This window comes from Adelges cooleyi, unplaced genomic scaffold, assembly GCF_023614345.1.
Source record: "Adelges cooleyi isolate 19-005CV unplaced genomic scaffold, UGA_ACOO_1.1 ACOO_flye_CR_arks_rails_tigmint_CR_PRNA_2, whole genome shotgun sequence".
Classification (NCBI taxonomy): Eukaryota; Metazoa; Arthropoda; class Insecta; order Hemiptera; family Adelgidae; genus Adelges; species Adelges cooleyi.
In genome coordinates, this window is record NW_026095860.1 from 9,962,001 (window position 1) to 9,984,900 (window position 22,900).

Here is a 22,900-nt window from a genome sequence, read left to right on the forward strand (position 1 = left end):
CGCGGGCGTACGTTATTGGCAAAGTCGGCGCGCGTTTCCCTGTACTTTCTTCAACATACTTCAGTGACTTCACACACTCTTGCATACATACTATTATGTCTGCTTACACTTTTACCCGACTATACATAACAATATCAATCATTATATTGTATATAATATTACACACCAAAAGGGGCAAACCGCATACCTACCGGGCTACCGCAGCCTTTATAAAAACCGTTAGTAAAAGTGTTGCCTATATTGCGGTCTCCCTGTATATAATAGCATGCATGGAGGTCACAGGTGTGCATGAGTTATGAATCACAGAAATACAAATATCGATAAAAACATTGTAACTACAATAATGTGCTCAAAAATATATTTTTAGAGGGTGGATACGGTTAGGGTTGATCGTCCGTCAATAATAATGTATTGCCATAGTTACCGCCCATGTAATTAACAATATAATAATGACAGTGTTTTCAAAATATATCCGTTGATTGTTGACTCATTTACACATCAAAGTGTAATTTACCCCTTTTTTTTAAGGGGCAAATGCCAAAAACTATGGCCCGTTTGAGCAGCACTTTGAGGCGCACTAACGCCAATTGGCCGGAGGCTGATTATGCGGATAGCGCTATAATAACGTCCACTTGGCTGCACCAGCACAGGGGGAAAGCGGGTCATGTTGTGTGTGCCGTTTAAATTATGTGCACAGGTAACGACGTACGTAGAAAAGTTCCATTGTCGCCGTGTTATACCTGTGGGCTGATTTGAGTGGTCCTTAAACCGTACTTGATACAGCTGAACGTGTAAAACATCAGCTAAAAAAATAAACAAGTAAACACACTTATAGCGCTTTTCGGACAAAAATATCCGATAAAGACCAGATGGGATTCTTCTAATTATGGTTTAGTGCAATAATAATAATCCAACGACTTGACCCCAAACGCACAGACAAATAAAATAACTGCTGTAGTCCACATCATCGTTATGTCGAAAATGTGAAATTTTGAACAGCACCCTTGACCTTTGTGCGTATAAGGCGGTTCTTGATTATAAGAATAATAATTATACGTTGAAACGCTGTCTATCAATATGACATTGTGACAGGTGAGTTATATAAATTAGCGCTGAAACCAATTAGAAATATTGATTGGCTCTAAATATTTACAAATAATTTGCCAGGGTTATAATGTATTGTATTATTCTTGAAAAAATTACGAAGGCTCATAACATCATTAAATCCCCTAGAGAAAATTTAAAATTTGGATACACTCTCTAACTTATTCTAAACCATTAGGTAACAATATTAAAATAAGATTTTTGTCTAAATTAGATACACTTTGTCTGAATTCTGCGCTTTTCTACCTTCAATGATGCTAGTGTAAAATGTCTGTAGTTTTTATACTGTCTTATTAATTTTGTGTTTACACAGTTGCTTAGCTTTAGTACTTCCGCGAACGAGAGTTTCTCATTTACATCAACACTAGTATACTAACGTCTACAGTGCCCTTGTCTCATTGTCTGACATTATATTATCATTTCCAAGTTTCCTTAGGGTTCCGGAACGCCAGTAATTTTTGTACGTTATTAATTTACCTTATATTATAACGTTAAAAATATTCAAAGCACTTGGACACCTGGATTTCAGCTAAAATACCACTCTTGGTCGTTTTGAAAATGCAATTAATATCGCTGGTTTGCAAAATATGAACACTATTACATTATAAGTACACATCGAATGTCTACAGAGGTACTCCTATAAGATGTTTTGTTTCTCTATTCGGTTAAAATGTGTGATATATAATAATATAGAAACGTAAGACGTCCAAAGAGATACCAATATAAATTATTCGTAATAGATATGTATAATAATAATAATATGCTTGAGGAAAACCAGCGCATAACATCATCCACTATATTTTAACGGTCTCGGTGCGTCGTATAATGCAATATATTATAATAATAACATTATCAACCACGAGTAACTTATATTGTATTAAGGCTGGATAGAGAAAAGCAGCGGTAAAGTTCAAAAGTACTTAGTATATAGTTTATTATAAACGATATTATAACAACTATCATTGTACTACTACAAGGACGCGTTACGTTGTACACACTTTTTTATATAATAAAAAAAACCTCTACATCCAGAATTTTTATATATATATGTATTGTGGCGGCGACAAGCCAACGTCACAGGACGTGTATTATTATTATTATTACTTTGATAAAAAAAAACACTACCGTAAGTGCGTCGGACGCCCTTGCAAAAAGCCTATGAGACAAAAAACATGTATTTCTCGACAGTAATTTTAGTAATATTTATTATCTTTTATTATTACTATGTACATGTGCCGGTCCTGCCGGAGGTGTGGTTTTTCTGATAATAATATTATTATAGACTCAGCTCGGTCAGACGCATTTGTCAACGTAATGGAAACTAATAATAATTATGTACAATATAAATAATACACCATCATAATGTACATCATGTTATTATGTCTCTCTATACACAAGAACAGACCGAAGAGCTGTTTTAGATCTAACCTGACCGGCCAAAATTTTGGTTCGTGGAAACCCTAGGATCCGGGGCACCGTGAGAACGTTAGCATGTGCTTAGGACCGACAACAAAACCCTTTCAAAAAAAAACAATTTTAATCAACGTTAACAGCTTTGTCCCGACCCGTCACCGCGTAGACAGTTTAAGGGTTATTTCATTATTATTTTTTTCTATTTCAAACAGCCAAACCGCCGCCAAAACACAATAACGTTGATAATAATTGCAGCCGGACGCGGCTGTGTTTTCTTTTCGTCCAGAGTGTATTTTCTACCTATTAACCCGACCGAGTTGACAGGTTCATCTCGTTAGTGTCACACTAATGTACATCATCATCATAAAACCAGTAGCAATGTACATTTCTATTTATATCACTATGATATAATAAACAACCCAAAAGGTCATCCGGTCCGTCGCATATTATTATGACAATCGTTTTACGAAAAACAAAACCGCATAAACTAAAGAAATTAACCTCTTCCCCTTCAAAATCGAAAAAACACCCAAAAAGTGTGCGTATTATTAAAATTACTATGCTCTAGAACTTTTTTTGAAATGGTCTAATTAGTTACAAATATGGAATATTCTTTAAACATAGTACTACCGATCAACATTGACAAACCAAAATAACATCATAAACCCTATTTCCCCTAGAAGGGATAGAAATGTTTTTTTTACTACACTTTATAAGGATTTAGATCTGAAAATTAGACCGAAGGCAGATCTAGAACGGAACTGTAATTAGATATAGAATATTCTCAAAAATATGTAGTTAATTTTTTTTTATTATGGAAAAACCCTTGCTATGTGTGTGTAAATCAACAGTCAATTGGTAAAGAAAATATTTTCATTATACTGTTAATTACGATTTATGGGGGAAACTATGACGATACACTTTTATAGACAAACGTTCAACCCTAATCGTATCCACCCAAATATTAGTCATTGATTTTTAAACACATAATTGTCATTAGGACATGCTTTTATCGATATTTGTAGTTTTGTACACTGGACCTACCTTACTTACTTACTACTACTCAGTAGTCACTTATGTATAATACTTTTTTTACTGTGTTTAGTTTGGACTGTACTAGTATATCCACAGCTTCGCATCGAGGCGTTTATTTAAAATCTGATTTTCTCACTGTCAGTTGTAATAATTCCTGTAAATCCGTGACCTACCTGCCCTCCCCTCCCTTCGTATGTTTTTTTTAAAACGAGCCTGATGCTGTTAGATCGAACAATGGGATAATTAGACACACCTTACATCGTGATCGAAAACATTGGGAAAAAAAAATAGTTTTCGACCATCACATCACATAATAATATTACCTAACCTAACCAGCAGCAGCTGTATCATAATATTATTGGTGCCTACATAACCTAGCCCAAAGTATAGACCACCGTGTTGTCGTTTTGGGGATGTCGGTGTCAGTTGGTCTTACAAGTCGTCCCCAAAAAGTCTGGCTGTGTCATCATTATGCGCGTTTGCACTTGAACAACCGCACAGCAGCAGTAAGTTATAATATTATTCCCCTAGAATGCACACACATACGTGGCAAACACGTGTTCATGTTTTTTACCGAACTAAACCTCTTTTTTTTTATTCCAACGAAATTACAATCTGTTCCTCGCTCGCTCGGTCTAACTTGCTTGCATTTCGAATCGTGCTAGCGCAAAAAAACAAGAACACATTATAATATTGGAAACTCGAGTAAATAGACTATCATATTACTGTGAGATGGCTTTGCACAAAAAGCGATGGCACACAAGCGACATCTTGGTATTATCTTATCGCCGCGGTAAAGTGATTTGTCTTGAACTCACAAGTGCGTATATTGCAATTACTATTTTTGCAATTATTATTGTAAAAAGCAATTACTCGGCAAAACTAAGTATATAATTATTTTCCGTTAATAAACATGATAACACAGACGTTTTAATTTTAGTATGCGCAATTTTAATTTTTTGCCAATTATTACATAAAAAATACTCGCGGTTAGTGTTTAAATTGCAATTATTGTCAAGTCATTTCCTAAAGGGAAAAAAAATGTCTTTCGGGTTATTTTCGTTAACACATACATATATATTATTTCTAACCAACAGCTAAATGAATACGGCGAGTGTATGCAATTTGATAAAATGTCTATAAAAAACATATAATTTTCGGTAGTTTGATTTTTCGATTCTAAGAATTTCGACAGATAGAGAGATGTGGACTATTCAAAGTCAAAAAATAAAAAGAAGATCCGTCATTTTTTTTAATAACCGAGGACATGACCAAAAGGTCATCACGTTCATATTATTATTATTATCATGCCCGATGGAAAATCAATTTTTCACATGTCGGTCGAGCTATCATTGCGGTGGTAGATAGGTAATGTCCATGTAATTTTTTTATTGCTCCCACGACACGAGCGCGGATACAAATTGATTGTGTCATTACATCTAATCAATCTCGCGATAAAAAATAGATTCACATCAAATTATTATTATTCGGTTTCCGTCCAGTTATCAGGTAAATTTGAATAATATAGTCGAGTTAAGAACGTAAAAAAATGCGTAAAACGGCTAGACTTACAGGTGGGTATGGTTCGCATTGTGGCCAGAATATACATATAGGTACCTGGTACTCCATATTATGTACATTCATTGACTCCATATCTGGAATATTGATTTTTTTTTTTAAATACTAATTATCATACTGTTATAATGTGATTAGACATTTTTTAAATAATTAGCACTGACATAAAGCTACGCCGCATGGTCGACAAATAATTATTACAATTATAATACTTATTATAAATGTAATAATTATTGTCTACTGTTAACAAAATTCGACCAAAATGAAGGATAACAAAAATTTAAGTGTCACTTATGGGCGACTTCTTTATCAAATGTACATCACATGTATTGTAGTTGTTATCACATGTACTTGTTTCGCTTTAAATTGTTCAGATTGTATATTTTCTCAATAAAAAATACCTTCTCGCTTTGCATCGAAGCTAAAAGATATTGTACACTTTATTTGTTATAATTGACCGACAATAATTGACTCGGCCAATTGAGATAGTGACTATTTCGGGTTATATTAGTTATTGGGTTACTAAACCTAATTTCTACGTACAAAGCCGGGTTCACACGACTCGTCTATTGGCCGAATATTCGGTATTCGTGTATATTCGCCATGTCGTGGGAACGGTGGATTCGTGTATTCGGTATTTGGTATTCGTGCTCTTCCCGCGGATTGTCAGTAAATGCGACACGAGTCAAAGGGATACCAAATGTACTCACTATACATTCGGCAAATAGACGAGTCGCGGGAATGGTATATTCGTCTACTTGCACGAATAGGCGAATATTCGGTATTCACTATACATTTGGCGAGTAGACGAGTCGTGTGAACCCGGCTTAAGATACAGACATTGCATTATACAAACAATTAGGATTTCAAGGTTTTGTAGACTAATCTGTAGACTGATCTTTAAATACTTTCACGGTATACTTTAATTAAAAAACATGCAACCATAATAATCAAACATACATATTCGGGTGTAATACATTTGGTCCAAAATTCACCAAGATCCTTATGTAAAAAATACAAGCAAACATGTTCAATCAGAAAACGGAAACAATAATAATATAAAGAAAACGACCTTTTTTTTAATCAATATCAAACATTTTACAAATACTTTTTATACTTTTGCTTGATAAACATTTTAGTAGTCGCGTTTGACCAACTTAACATTTTTAGAAGCAAACACTTTTAGTTGAAATACAGAATATTTGATTTAATGATGCGATTTTCTTATGGTACACACAACTATAGTAATTTTAACAACGGCTACGTTTTCAAGCCCAGTGTACTTAAAAGATTAAACACGATCACTTAGGAAAGTAAACATCTTGGTCCTTAGACAACCTCTTGGAAAACATTCAAGTCTTCTGATCTTATTCGATCGGCACAATAGGATTTTCCGAGAAAAACGAAACGGCATTCGGTCTAAAATCCGACGTCCCTGCGAGTGGAGGTACTTGAAAACTTAAAAGTCTGTCTGTACTTTTTCTTTTACAATTCCAGCTGATTGCAGTAGAGTAAAGGCGCAATAATTGTCTCTAACCAATACAAAAGACACGAGCGGACCGTCAGAATAACAGCTAACAACGTTGCCCCGTTTTAAAAATGAAATTATTTCAAGTTATTTCAAATCATTCCATATTGTTGTTTGTATATAAGCAAACGGAGTTTTCCGTAAGGTTATTGTGCCAAATAATATATAAAAAAAACCCGTAGAAAACCGAAGGGAGGGAAGGGATAATAACACTATTATTTGATATTGGAATTCACTCGGTATTGGAACCTACAGGCTGTTGGTATAGGCGTGAATTCAATTTTCCAATGTCGACAAACGGTGAAGTTTCGAAATGACAAGTCGGCCAACGGCATGGATTGGTAATTTGTTTCGAAACTTGTGTAATGACTTCGGAAATCGTCGATAAACAAAAAAAGAAGATAAAAAAAAACATGCCGTTTAAAGGTGTAGGTGCGGGCCCCGACGGTTGACCGTAAATTTATATTACAAGTTGGAAAGTTGTGCTTTACCATAATTTCGTATCGATCAAAGTCGGAAAATCCATAAATTTTTAATATATAAGCAAAATCGTTAAAGGACATGCCATTCACCTCAAAAGCGTTCTCTGTGTGTTTGTGTTAATCGTGGGTTGGATATGCAATTTAAATGTGAAGTAAATTGAAGGATCAATGTCAGTCTGCCTAAGTATATATATATTAAATTAAATTGCTAAGATGTGTACATACCTTATCACATGGTTACAACTGTTATCAGTGTTTATAAGTTAAGCTGTCAAAAGCACAGAATCACAAAGATACATGATATATTACTATTATTTTATACACACATAGATCCCACAAAAATGGCCGACGTCCACAGTTCCATTCTTATCACTAGTTAGCAGTGTAGTTGTTTTGTCTAGCCAATCTACTACATAAACTTTGTAGCACCATACGACACTCACACAGTCCCATCAAAACCACCAACCTACCTAGTTCAAATCTATTCCATCTGGATTTCTGAACGTAACACGACCGATGAACATAGGACAATGGGTTACACCGTGTAGGCCACTCGAAAACCAACTGTATTATGATAATAATAATAATAATATAAAGTATATATTAGTATAATAGGATCTGCAGCGGCCACTGCGGAATGCGACGACGAGGTCCTCCAGACAAGACGGACGAAAGAAAGGGTTGAGATGTTTTTGTTTCTTTCTTGTATTATTATATCATCATCGAAGACGATGACGGCGTATTGATACATAAAAACGAGATAAATAATACCAGATCTAATACGCATGTATTAATATAATAATAAGTGTATAATATACATTAAGACGGTGGTTCTTGCACAAGGTCGGTACCTTGTGCAAGAGAAGTGGTGTCTCGTGGAGTGGCCTATTTATGAGGGGGGAAGAGGGAGATAGATCCCAACCCTTGACCATTTTGTGGTAGTTAAGTTTTCCGTATTTCTCAATATAAATTTACTAATTTTAATGCCCGGTTGCACCAAACTTGTCGTTACTATAGGTAAATTATTTACCAGCCTAATAAACTAACTTTTGATAAACTTTATCTTTTATTAATCTAACATGTGTTAAATTTACGAGTGTTGCTTTATCGTTGTTTTATATTCAGGTTATTACCAGTATACTGGTTATCAAATAAATGGTATCAACAGTAGGAGTTAATACTATTATCATACAGGGTCTTATCAATGATAAACTGATAACGCACATTTCCATTATCAACACTTAAACGCAAAACGTTGATAACAAAATTTAACTGTACATACATTTTTAACAACAGATAAAATTTAAAATACGGTTCATGCAACAGAATTTATTTTAACTCCAGTTAAATGAGTTTATCTCTGTGTAAATATTTGGTGCAACCCGGCATAAGTATATCTGTTTTCTAACTATTCTTAAAAGATCAAGGGGGAGGTTTTATCCCCACATCCCCCCTATAAATTCGCCATCGGTCTAGTGGCCGTAACAGGATAGCCGTTCTTCCAATTTTTTAACAAAATAAAAAAGGACTTTTATATATTTAAAATTCGGTTTTGACGATGACGAGGTGAACACATTTTTATATTTAACAGTTTTGGCGGTCTTCGTTATAATATTGCCGGGGGGGGGGGATGGCGGTCTGCTATATTTTCTGTAGCTCGCTTCTCGGTACGATAAATGCGATGAAAAAACTTTTAAAAAAACGTTAAGGGTCATATATGTCCGGTAAAACTCACAAAAAGCACTTTGCCCGGTGACAAACTTTTTTTTTCAAACACACACACACACACACACACACAAGTTTATTCGGATACGCTCAAAGGGTAGGTCTAAATCCCAAAAGGTCCACAACGGGCGTTTGACGTTTGACACACGACCACATGCCATCAAAATTGTTGAATGTGTAGAAATATTGTATAACCAACACTGGTGGTATGGATTTGCCAATGAAAATAGGTAAAATTTTATTTGGAAGAAAATTAAACTAAACACAACAAGCGAAGAGAGATTTTTGGAAAATATGGCGCCCTAAACAGAGAATGGCGTTTATGGGATTCCTGCATCAAAGTAATGTCCTATCTGACATGAAACACACAATATATCTCAGGATTTTTGTACTTACTCTTATGTACCACACCATTATGTACATAAATAAAAACTAGCGATGGGAATTGTACTACTATTATGCTAAGCCACCCATACATTATTATTTATTTATTCTTCAACTTTATTTTGAACCCATGCAGCTATAAAAAAAAAGGTTTATCATCAGCACCCACACGTGACACAAGTCTTAGTATAATTATTTTGGCCTTAACCGGTCGTAAATCCGGTTGGATGAGTCACGTGCAAAGCCGGCAAAGTAGGTATAAAACAGAGAATTTAATCAAATTATCAATAATAATTAATTGCCTATATCCAATAGAGTGACAACCCGCGATAGCAGTGTTGACCCGTTAATAAATATGCGTTCGATTCAAATCACGACAGTATGAATTGATAAATAAAACCATAGATTAAAATATAGTGTTATGAATGATAACAATTATTTGTTTTAAATAATAATACCATAGCGTTATTATGATACGAGACGGACGACACTGTATGTACAATTTAAAGCGGCTGCTGCTGCTTATAATAAGAACTATAATAAGTTGGTCTCATTAAATGATCAATCATCACCAAGAGTACAAAATTAGTAACCGGCACAGTCTCTAATTAGAACGCGCGCGTCGACGACCGATCAATTAGACTATTAATATATAATTAAAATTTTAAATGTATCATTCATTGATCGATAACAGCTAATATTATGATGTAGATCAATATAATCGTCGGCTGCCAAACAACTAATATTTTGTTTTTACAAATGCAATCAAATATAATTTGTAAATATTATTATTGTTGTTTCGACGATAATATTGCAATGGTTTTGTTTTTACAATATCGATGAATATATTAATTTAATAATTCTACAGTGGTAGTATAGAATATATTATTGTTATGTACACCCAGGCATGTAGTTTTGAGCTCGGTATGCACTGAACCTGCGAGATGGGTGCATTATATTTATTTTGTTATTGTAGTGCACCGTGTCGAAGATAACGCGTAGGTCTGACACACTCACACACACGGTACACTGGAAGTAAGTATATATATAATAAGTATACAAAAGTGCACAGAGGTACCTACATATTTGGATTTCTCTCGCCTAACGTTTTAATTATTAACACTCTGACGACAGATTTTACAGCAAAGGCAAGTACAACATAAATCTGTTTTTTCATTGGATTTTTAGCGTCATACTAGCACGGATTGGCGTGGGCGGATGATGTATTATATACTTTGATTTCCACCTAGTCGGTTTCAACCACTTTTGACAACGTTTTTTTAATCATCATTATTATTATTATATGTCTGGAAGAGTTTAACAGAGATTACATTGTGTATGGAGAACGCAGTACATACACCTCAAATAATTTACAAACCCCGAATGTAAACAAACCGTATCGTACACAGTAAACGCGCGGCGACCGTTTTTTAGTACTTGTTATTATTATTTTTTTAATGAACGATTAAAATAACACCAAAAACACTGCCGTTTTTTAGTATTAACTTAAATAATAATAATCATAATGACAGCGGCTGAACAAACACACAAACGGCGCTTACAGATCGAAAGTAACAACAACAACAATAACAACAACAACCATAATAATAATAATAATAAAACGATAAGAATTCATCTTACCTGCCTTGCGTGTACGGCACAGTCTCTCTATTGTGGCGGCGGCTGAGGTGGCTGTATATGATGGCTATTATAATAAAATAATATGGAGTGGCAATGTAACGTGCGGCAACAGAGTTATTAAATCTCCCGCGAGAACGGCGGCTGCGGCGGCGACGGGCGATGATATTCAACGGTGACAGCAGGTGGCCAGTGGCGACGATGGTACCCGACGGCGGCACATGACCCGTCGTCTTCGGGCCGATACCCGAATTACAATATTATTATGTAACGACAATAATATTATTTTTGTCGTAACCGTATCGACAATATTATTATTATTACTGTCGACCGACGGATTTCGTTGTAAATACCGACACGGACGAGACGAAGATATTATGGTAAAAAAAAAAAAATCCGTCGTTACAATATTAATATCAATATTTTTTTTAATGTCGTCGTAACACAACGCGAACGCGCACGCACTACACGGACGTCGGACGGACACACGGGTCGGACTTTACGCACCAGACCAACGCACGAGCGGAGACGGCCAAGCGAACACGACGCACTGGCTGCCGCGGCACGTCCGGACCACACGGGATCCGGTCTTCGGCGCGTGCGGTCCCCGCCGCACCACGCGGTCGGCGCACCGCGCGGCCGTCGACGGAAGAGCGCGCGCTTTTTATTTTTTTTTCGCGCTGCCGTCGATCGCGCTACCGTTTTCCGCGAACCTGTTGATCCCGCTAAATCGCGGCACTCTACCCCCACCCGGTGGCCCCTACTCGACGGGCCCCCAAACTCTGTGTACCCAAGGGCCCCTACACAGCCTAAGACGGCGGTCCTGCATGTAAATACCGCGGATGTAGAGCAAACAGTCGGTGGGCGTCATCAATGGTCAGTGTAACACACTTACAAGTATAAGTTACAACTAATATTGGCAATGATCTATAAGCGTGCAAATAGCCGAAGATTTATGTATGGGCGGATTCAATGTCCCCGGCGGTATCTACAAACGATAAATTGCTATAATAATAAATTAAGGTTGCTGAACTACAGAAAACTAGTCGAGTCCGCTGATAAGTTAACACATACACACGAGTAGATTTAACCTGATATAATTTGCAATTATTGATATTATGAACTAAATACGCTATTCCAACAGTCAATTGTAAAGTTGGCAAGTCGTCGGTTCGAGTCCGTTAAATAGCAAATTTACCGTAGTCTGTAATTATTGGCTTAACTCGTGTATTAAAATTTACACGGTCGGCAGTGACCCGAGTAAGGTGCAGAATGCACGACAATAATGGCTGTTCAACTTGGTCCCCGGCAAAGCACGTGCTGGAACGATAGTCAGTGATAAAACTCGGCTTGCATTATTATATAAAATTATGTACTACTATATAAGTATAATAATATAATATTCCGGATAGGTATTTTGTGGGGAATTCGAGGCGAACATAGGTCGGTGGTCGTAAATTCAACGACCGTCGCCCGTCGACTCCAATATGATCGGCATCAATTCCGCTGGCTTAAAGTTGTGTAGTAGGGTGGTTTTTTAATTGGATTTTCCCGGGAAATTATGCCCAGTGAAACCGTGTTAATCTCCTCTGGCTCAGCTCGCCCAAAGTTTGCACGGTCCAAACCGCTGCAACACGTTGATTGGCCTTCCCTCGCTAATTTTACATTATTATTATTATAATTGGACATCCGAAATAGTAAATTTCCTCCAGACATGCATCTAGAACGAACAATAATTACCTATGTATTTCTCCATTGTTATGTTCATGATAAACACTAGACTGGATCTTGCTTCGGAAGGTCCCTTCACATAAATCGAATAAATACCACCCCGAAACATCATTGGCTTCGGTCGTTCCGGACTTAACGCTTAAGTAGAAAATAAAAATTCTTACAGAATATAAATAGTATATAAAAAAAATAGTTGAATGTGCGTTCCCTTTTTTCTTCTAAGGTTCTTTCTCGATAACCGTGTGATTTATATTTTATATATTAAACACGTTACAACATTAGGTATTAAATTATTCGTTTAAAAATAAATACTATGAAAAAATAAATGTTCTACTACCGCATGGCATATAAAACGATCGAGTAGTAGGCTAACTAGTTAGACGTTGTCGAGTCGACACAAAAATATTATGATACCTTCATTAACGTGTCATGGCCACCACATACTTACCTGCCTACTTGATGTAACGATAAAAGGAAATGAGTCGAACCTGTTCCACTACCGTGGGAAGTTATCCGAATCAGTTGAACGGGTAATTTCGAAATATCGTTTTTTTAAATCAGTCTGGTCAGTAAAACCTATGTATGTATACTGTATAATCACCAAGACCCAAGTTTACTATGTGTTGTACACACTAAACCGGCGCATCTAAATCAATTCAAACGGTAGCACAGTAGGCACTAATATTTTCCAAGCGTTGGGCACCACTGCTTTTGAGTATATTTTTTTTACTCAACGTTTATTTATTTTGGAAAAAAAACCGGAACGTCTATTCGTTGATTTTGGTATTGTCGAAGAAGTTTGAATTCACTAAAATTAGTTCCTAAGTTTACAAAAAAAAAAAAAAGGTATGTTTCCTTTGCGTTTTGTAAATTGTCTTATACGTTTCTCGCTCCACTCCTCTTACCTTTCCACCCGGTTACTTTTGGTTAAAGATCGCGTGCGTTCCGGCAATCGATCGAGGTACGTGTTTTATTTATACCTTAAGTTTTTTAGGGGAAAAAAATCAGCGATATACACTAACAGTTCTACTAAATAATTAGTGACGATTGTTATTTTATCGAATAAACGGTATCAGCAGTAGACGTTAATATTATTATCATACAGGGTCTAATCAATGATAAACTGATAACGCACATTTCCATTATTACCATTTTAACGCAAAACATTGATTACAAAATTTAACTATGCATAAATGTTTACACAGCCGATAAATGACCCTCTAATTAAACTCGTGATAAAGTACATTTTTAACAACAGATAAAATTTAAAACACGGTTTATGCAACAGAATTTATTTTAACCACAGTTAAACGAGTTTATCTCTGTGTAAATATTTGGTGCAATTCGTCATAAATCTTGTAATATCACACTGTCCTGTTTCGGAGGTCGTCTACAGTTGATTTTATAGAAAGAATAAAGAAACTAAGGCGGATGTTGAAGTTGATCTACCCGCGTCACTCTTCCTGTACATATGTCTATATATGCACAAGAAGATCGATTTAACGCAAGACACTCGTTATCTCGGTAAATATTTACATTTTTGGAGTCTCAAAAAATGCAAAACTGCAATATTCTTTGAAGAGAAAACGACTGTCTGTACTTGGACGACTTTCTAAACCGGTGCTACTAGACTAGAGGACTTGAGATTGACTTACCCGTGTACTTGGAACCGGCCTCGATGCCCAAATTCTGCGTCAAGTTGTACTGCGGGTTTTTGGACAGGTCGAACGCGTCGTACTGCACGACGCCGCCGGCTTTGAACGTGTCCGCCAGGGTCCTGACCATCAGGCCGCACGTCTGTTTGCCCACTTTCAAGTAGCCGTTGATTTCGTACAAGATCAACACCCTCTTCCACGCATACCTGAAAAGTCCTTTCCAAAACACAGTTTAACAATGGTCGCCGCCCTTGCCTTGCCTTTGCACACCGTAAAACCACAGTATACCTGTCCAACACGCTGACCACCACGTTGGCCATGTGCTGAAACGCCAGCGTGCCAGCCCGGACCAGCAGGTAGTACTTGCTCTTCGGGTCGCGTTTGTCTTCGGTAAAGTCGTTGGTCAGCCCTCCTGTGGTCAGCAACGGCACGTTCCAGAACTTGATCATTCGGGCCACTAAATCTGCAACAACAAACGAGGACACAGTTATAAATTCAGCTTGGTGTGGCCGTAGAACATTTGATGTGACGCAAACGGAAAGACTAGACGAGAAAAATACCGTTCAATATATTATCGTGGTGATAAGAGGCACGATTTAAGATATTATGGTCGCCTAACCGCTGTTGCAATCCAATACAAAGTACAAACTATTTATTTATAAACTGTGTAGCCATAAGTCACAGAAAAATTGAAAACAAGGAAATATCGGAGTTCTGGCATCACTAGCTAAAACTCAATATGTCTGACCGTTTTTTGATAAGCTCTAAGATTCTCTGCTGTTTATTCTGTGGAGTGTGATATTATCGTAGGCAGTTAGGCGACCATGATTATCATAAATCGTGATAAGAGGTAAAAAATATTATTTTATCGTACCAACCGCTCAATAAATGATAACGATTTTTTTCCCTCTATGCGGTCATACTGGTGGGTTTTGGTCCTATTCTGTTTACTTCACTAGCAATTCAAATTATGTATTCTATAGGTTATATTGTTATATGTAGATTTTTCTGTTTTGCAGTGAGTTATTTTTATTTTTTCATCTCATCACCGTCCGGAATTCCGGTAGAAAATTAAAATTGTTTATATATTTTTTAATAAAATTCATAATAACGACAACAATATAAAGACGTCTGGTGTCGGGAAAATGCTATTACTATTATTATTATTATTATTAGCAAGGGATCAACGTGATACGACGGTGACGGGCTACGCAGCTAAAAAAAAGTTGAAGAATACCCAATTTTCACGTCAAGTATACAAAAAACAACTTTTGCATAATGTTTTTAATACCTGTCGATAGTAGACAATACGGCTTTACGTCCAATAACGACTATCAGTTATCGGTTTAACTTCACAATCGTTTGATTGTAATGTAATGAGTGATAACTTTCAGCGTGTACACATAATATGTTATACTTATAATTGACAACTTAAGACCCGCACATTCTGCAGAGTAGTAACGTGCCACGCAGTCAATTAATACTATATTCACATTGAACTTGGTAAGTTTGTATTCATTAATCATTCATGTTGCAAGTTAGGGGTAACTTTAGGTATGCAATTCAATAATTGCCACAGTCTAAGTACGAGCGCAGTTCATAATCAGTTTACCGTTTGTCAGGACGAATTTAAATTATTTCTGGCACGAGCACTCGAAGCAAAATAATTTCTATCCGAGTTCTTGACAATGCATCCATTTACAGTTTGAAACCGTTTACAAAAGTGAAAATTAATTATTGATATTTTCCGGACGAGCGAGAAATTAAAAATATATTCTGTTACAAGTGCCCTGTAAATGATTTAATCCCATCAAGTCAAGCTTGATTCTCCACCATTCAGCACTAAATAGGATTTGAACCTAATAAAACATTTATGGCACAATAAATTTCCGTTAAACGCCAAGCAAAAGTGGAAATTATTAAGTCAACAATTTAAATCTTAGTTTGATTAACATCAAAGTATATTTTGTTTGCAAGTGATTTTATCACTTTAAGTTACACTGGAAATTCTTCTTCTTCTTCTTCTGCTCCTTTGCTGCTTCTATCAACTTTTCAGGGTACTACCCCACTGTAGTCTGTACAGGCTTTTTTAAAACAATAATTTTAAATATCATCTGTTTCTGTATAGTATTTACCCACTGATGATCACTTGAAAGTTATAAGACGCTAAATAATTGTTTCCTTGCTTTTATCATATATATAGCTACAAACGTTTTTGCTCGACTGCGTTTCATTCCAACCTTAACCCCACATGCATGCTGCACGCAATCTTACCACTAATGGCACTCGTTTTTTTTTGGCTAAACATTTTTCCGGTTTACCGCTATACTTATATACATAACGCAGCTTTATTTCTCTCTTAAGCTCTCGACGTGCCTATCCAAAACATCACTGAGCCCGTACTTGCTCGTGTGAAGTGTCCCATTATACATATTACAAACGACACTGCGACAGGATGTAATACCGTCGAGTCGACATGAAAAAATACAGCTGTTTTAGCTGTGTTGTAGTTTTAAATCGTTCAAACAAAACGGCAATGGTCCATTTCAAATTTGAACCTCAAAACGTGTACTCGCACTTAACCCACACAACACATTATTGCTTAGTCTGCTAACAATAGGTTTCTGATTATTGAATTAATTAACTATTTTTTTTTAACACTGTAGGATTATAATATCGAAAGAACTCTTTGGAACTTAACTTTAATCCAATTTCAAATTATATTAATGATGATCACGAATAGGTACAGCTTAATATATGCATCTACCCTGATTCTAGTTTGAGTTGCTTAATTAAGACTTATTTGTTTTATTATCTAAAATATTGTTTATTATTATTTGTTGTTTTTGTAAGTGTATTATTATTATTAACACACCAAGTACGTTCAACCAGACAGTTTAATACAGCCGTGGGCTTTAAAAAATGAACTAAAAATACAAAAAATTAAAGCTAGAAACTAATAGCTGGGCTCTATAAATAAAATACAAATGATCTTGCGAAACTATTTTTATCGTTGTAATAATTTATACATTAAATCATTGTTTTTGCAGTTTGCACCGCAAAACATTATTCATAATAATATGTATATATTTTGCACTCTTTGGTTTGGATGTAATGTATTCGGTTTTTTTATCTTACACCAAAACATTCAAATAGTACGTGTATTTTTAGGACAAAGGTACCTACTATGTTATTCTGTCTGAAAAAAAAAACATTTTAGTGAAATTGAAAAAAAAAATCTACCCAACAAATGTCTCGTATTACAAGTAAAATATTATTTTAGAGAAATTTCTCTCGCATCTGTGACATGTTGTACTCAAGTGAAAAAACTTACCGCGTTAAATAATCTACAAGTACAATTGCCAAGTAAACAGTAGGCATAATGTATTGGCGGTTAAACCATATTTGTAAATAGTGTACCGACTAGTAAAAACGGATCCAAAAAGCATAGACGTTTGATTTTTTCATTATTTGTATTACTTTTAGCTTTGACAGAGAACTAAAAAAAAGGTATTGTCGGTTGTGACTTTATGATATTACCATAAACACAATACGGTTATGGGCGCAGATTTGGCATACTAAGAAAAACTTTAAAAAACTTAAAATTAGTGAGATTTGTCGAAATATAAGTAAACGTAGCACTATTTTTAAGTTTTAAAGTTTTTAGAATCCCGAGCCCCCATGAATATTATAATAAATTTAAATGTAAAAATAAATAAATGTATTTTTTTAAACTCTGGGAGTAAGTAATAATTATTTTCTTGCAAAAAAACAACAACAACATTATTATTTTTTATTTTTTCATCGTCGGTTTTTACAATTAATGTAATTTATTGTTAATGCGTTGTTTTAAAGTGCTGTTTTTTTTTGTTTTGACTGAAAACTTTGGCCTTAATAATTTTTACTTTTTGCCCACGGTAAACCTTCTTTTGATTTTAGCTTGAAATTTTTTTTGGAATACTACCCCATAGTGGTTGTTGTTGTTGACATTATGTTTTGAACAGTTGTTAGCACAATATTTTCACTTCTCTGGGATGACTGTAAACCGTGGTAATGCGGAACGCCAAAACAAATCCAACCCGGCTTTTCCAGAGAAAGTTTTCGCCAGTAAGTATATATATATATATATTTTGTTTATTGCCCGGAGGTCGCTAAACAATATTATTAGAAACAAAAATAATGGCAATTGGCAACGTTTTATTATTTTTTTCGAATCCTGTCTCGTTTGCGGAAGCCAAACGACCAGCACAGACGTTTCGATTTTCCAATAGTTATTATTTTTAATAAAATTGATCGACCTTCAATCGCACACAAGTACACACACACACACAATAATAACTAATAATAATTGCATTTCTTTTTTTTTTTGTTTATGTGCTACAATGTAGTATATGATTATATTTTTAAGGTCGACACCTACTACTAACACACAACGTTAAATAAATAGCTAAGGTGAAACCCATCGTGGACTAGTAGCACAAAAGACAATCGACATAATATATTATAATACGTTTTTTAGCCGTCCATTGGTTGTACTCGCTTCGTGTAAAGGTCATATGTTATAAAAAACCAAACGCCAGTAACGTTGACACCGAATTCGGTTCAAACAATATGTTATCCAACGATTAGAAATAGCAAGTACATAATATTACACTATAATATGATGTGTATATTATTTTGATATTATGCTGAATATAAAGTAGGCACGAACCGGCTGACAGATCTATTAAAAAAATCGTCACCGTGTGTCACCAACGTTCATTACACTGTACTGTAAGTCTCTATACATAATATATACATACATATACTTATGTACATAGATAATATTATCGGTCTTTTGAAATGCATTCACTTTGTCGCATCGTATCGTTAAACGCCTTTAATGAATTATTCCATTGGCCGTTTGAATGATAGATAATTTTTTTTAATAATATGAATATATGATATAAAACACAGATTTTGACCAGGGTCAGGGTCGTTAGGTTATCCCAGGTCCGAGATGGACGCGAGAAAAATGTGACATTAATATAAAGACCTAAGGAGTGACCCCCCCCCCCCCAAAAAAAAAATTTGTTGTAGGCCCTACTACATATCTCACTGGGTTTAATTAATATATTTTTTTTTTTCATAGTGTTTTTATATATAATGTGATCTCAATTTTTCCACAGATTTCTATGTTCTTATCCTCCTCCCTAATTAGTGTTTTTTATAGCAATTTTTGAAGCTTAAATGGTAACGTTTATACTTTATTAACGTTTTAAATTTTACTAAAAATGAAAATTTGTGGAAAATTTAGATCACATTCCTATATGAAAACACTATGGACAAAATATTAAATTATTAATTAAATCCCAGTGGGATATTTAGCGGCCCATGATAAAAAAAAACTATCCTGTAAGGTACATAATATGAGATTTTTATTTTTTTTTTTTTTTTTAATACTCAAACGTTAGCTGCCACTCAAAATATATTACATTCGGATATTTATTTTCGTTCGAGTCTTTCATTATAAATTATAATACAAAGACACACATAGTATACATATCACATTAGATTACGATCTTTGGATATAAGAAGAAAAAAAATATATATACAACAAAATAATGATATAACTCAATGACAACGTATTCGAGTTTATCATTTATCGTACACACTATATTATCATACACCGTCGAGCTCATGAATGACCGCGTTATTCAGTCCATTATTATTATAATAATATGATGCGTTCATTATAAAATATTATATTGATATTTTATTATTATAGGTATACACGAGACGGGATGTTTCTTATTAGTGAAAAACTTTGATTAATACATCAGCGGAATGTGCGAGAACGTTGTCCAGTATGTATACATAAGTGTGTACTGACAACTATATATGCGTGTATTGTGATAAATTTGTGATAATATTATAATAGTACCTACACGGATTTTAAGCAAACCGTTTAACGTTTTTTTGAAAATGGAATTTTAAATGTTTTTTTCCTTTTGCCTCACTACGAAAGGGATTATTACCTACTGAAATAATAACCCAGTGCCAGGTCTAGGAATATTAAGATTAAAAACGTTTAACCTGTATCCCAAACATATATTTAAATAACCGTAGTAAACCAGTGAAAGAAGTCCAAGTGAATAAAGTTAGGTTATTAAAACTGTTTAATAACAATTTTTAGAAAACATTATTATTCATAGACAACTTAATGGTCTGTCATAAAGGTAATGCAGAGGTGAGTTATAGGATCAAAATTTCACTTAGATAATTTTTTTTTTAATATTAATAAACAAAATCATTGTTCACAATCGATGGTAATGTGTGTAACAATGAGCCAAAACGCTGCTGTCTGAACTAAATATATTATAATAATTATTGTAGATTACACAGGAATATGGGTCAAACCGTGTACCAGTCAATACAACTACCGTTCAACACTAGTTTTTTTATTGTTTTTCTAGAAAAAAACATATTCCGATAAACTTATCGGTTTATTACATAATAATACATTATAATCGGTAAAAAACATTGTTTCATCTATGTACATCACTTAGTAAGCGATATGACCCTTTTTTTTTATATCCATTATCGATAAAGATGTGCTGGTTTACAAATTATTGCAGTGCTCATTAGTCGTTACAATCCAATCACACTGTTACATCGTTCAAAATAATCTTACTTATGCTTCGTCGTATATGTTTAATAAAAAGTTATAAAATCCATTGTGAAAACAGTGAAAACTAATGCTCTTAAAAAAAACAATAATAAACCATTATTATTAGAATGACGTTGGAATATAGAAAATTGTAAAAAATAAATGTCCTAACTAGCTTAAATCATAAAATTTGTCCATTCTATGAAAATAAAAGCTAAGGCCTATTTGAAATTTAATTTACATATTATATCAATTGATATAATTTATTTTTATAAAATATGAATTACTATTGCAGGCTATAAATGACTTATCCGCATAGTGTAGGTGCATATTATGTATTTATAAATTGTGTTATCATCATAAAACAATTACTGATAATTTATTGCTTTAAGAATAACGATTTACCGTTGTAATACCTATTACACACTTATAAAACACCAAGCTAATTATACTAATACAGATTACTACTTATATATGATATATTATTAAAAAGCCAGCAAGATAAAATTATACCACTTGACGTACAATATATTACAATAGAATCAATTTCAGTTATTATATTCAAGCCAAAATTAGTTTCTGATACTAATTTTGTATGAAGATAATTAAACAATTAACATAGTACCATATTCATAATATATTTTGTACTTTATTTATTTTATATTTTTATTGTGTTCAGTGACATTGTAGCTATAGTCTATACCATAATATAACCAACTATATCATAATTATTATTGTCCTATACAATGTATAACAAATTTGAAATGCGTTTTATTTTTCTACAACCCACATAGGTATGTTTATTCCATTCAAATTCGACATCTTATAAATATTGCAAGACATTTTGCCTTTAGACTTGACCTGATGTCTAAGGAATGAGTTTTGAATGTGTTTGTTGGATGTTTCTCATCGTTTTTCTCGATTGGCCGTTATTTTACACGTCCAACAACAATTTAACGTCGTTTATTCATCTTATATAATATATTTTGTACAACATCTTCCATCAGGCGCTTGCTCATCTTTTATTTATTCGAATTTCCACGTTTCTCACCTCGTCCTAAGGCCTACCAAATCGCATATAAACGGATATCGATAAGAGTATACACATTTATATACAATTTCTTACCCCTTGATGTTTCCCACTTGCCCCAGTTAGATCCTCTAATAGGCGTTTTTAACTGCGCCTACTTGCAATTCTCAACGACTATACCATTATTATATGGTCCCAGGCGGGTACTTAACCGGCTATTACTTTAATTTTTTTAAACAACCCTATATCAGTGGCTACCACAGTTTATTTGATAACCACATATACGGTGTATACATAGGAGATATACTCTGTTGAATTCAGGTACATATACATGTAATATATACAGGATGTCTCATTTTAAAATACTAATAGATTTTTCTTCAAAAATACTAATCCAATCAAAAGAGTTGTTTTTTAGAGACTTTAAGAGTATAATAAAGGGGGAACATTTGTTTGGTTAACAAAAAATACATGGTTTCCATTTAAAAAAAACACGTTTTTGACCGTAAGTCAGCCATTTTGAATTTTAGACCACATATTTTTTAACGTCCCCCTTTATACTCTTAAAGTCTCTAAAAAACAACTCTTTTGATTGGATTAGTATTTTTGAAGAAAAATCTATTAGTATTTTAAAATGGGACACCCTGTATATATGTCAGTGTTCCATAAAGGCGGGCTGCCTCACCGAGTAATGTGAACTTTGAAATGATGAATTCAACTTTGTCTTTTTATAAGATTGTCCGTTTAGACACGTTTATAGCGGTCACTGTTTTATTTCACTTGCATTCTTTTAGTACTAAGTACATATTCTATGACTGGCAAATTAATAGGTAGGACTATAAAATATTAAATATAAAGTCTTATTATTATTCTCGTTGACCGCTGTTAAAGGTATTAAAAAAAATATTTGATAAAAATTTGATGACTTTTAAAAGTGCTATTTGCTATATT

General features: G+C 34.3%; 1 protein-coding gene across 4 annotated transcripts in view; it reads right to left on the bottom strand.

The window, feature by feature from the left end:
- The window catches only part of LOC126833203 (atrial natriuretic peptide receptor 1), a 150,655-nt gene that overhangs the window by 125,176 nt on the left and 2,579 nt on the right, over nucleotides 1-22,900 (bottom strand). Inside the window, exons 1-3 of one of the 4 annotated variants that reach the window (XM_050564377.1) lie at nucleotides 14,831-14,847; nucleotides 14,559-14,733; nucleotides 14,271-14,476 (exon numbers count right to left, since the gene is read on the bottom strand). In XM_050564377.1, coding sequence (XP_050420334.1) covers nucleotides 14,271-14,476; nucleotides 14,559-14,719 — 367 coding nt within the window. In that variant the 5' untranslated portion in view covers nucleotides 14,720-14,733; nucleotides 14,831-14,847. Of the gene's footprint in view, nucleotides 1-10,887; nucleotides 11,421-14,270; nucleotides 14,487-14,558; nucleotides 14,734-14,830; nucleotides 14,848-22,900 lie in introns of those variants that run through there. The other 3 variants (XM_050564374.1, XM_050564376.1, XM_050564375.1) reach the window with 3 other exon arrangements.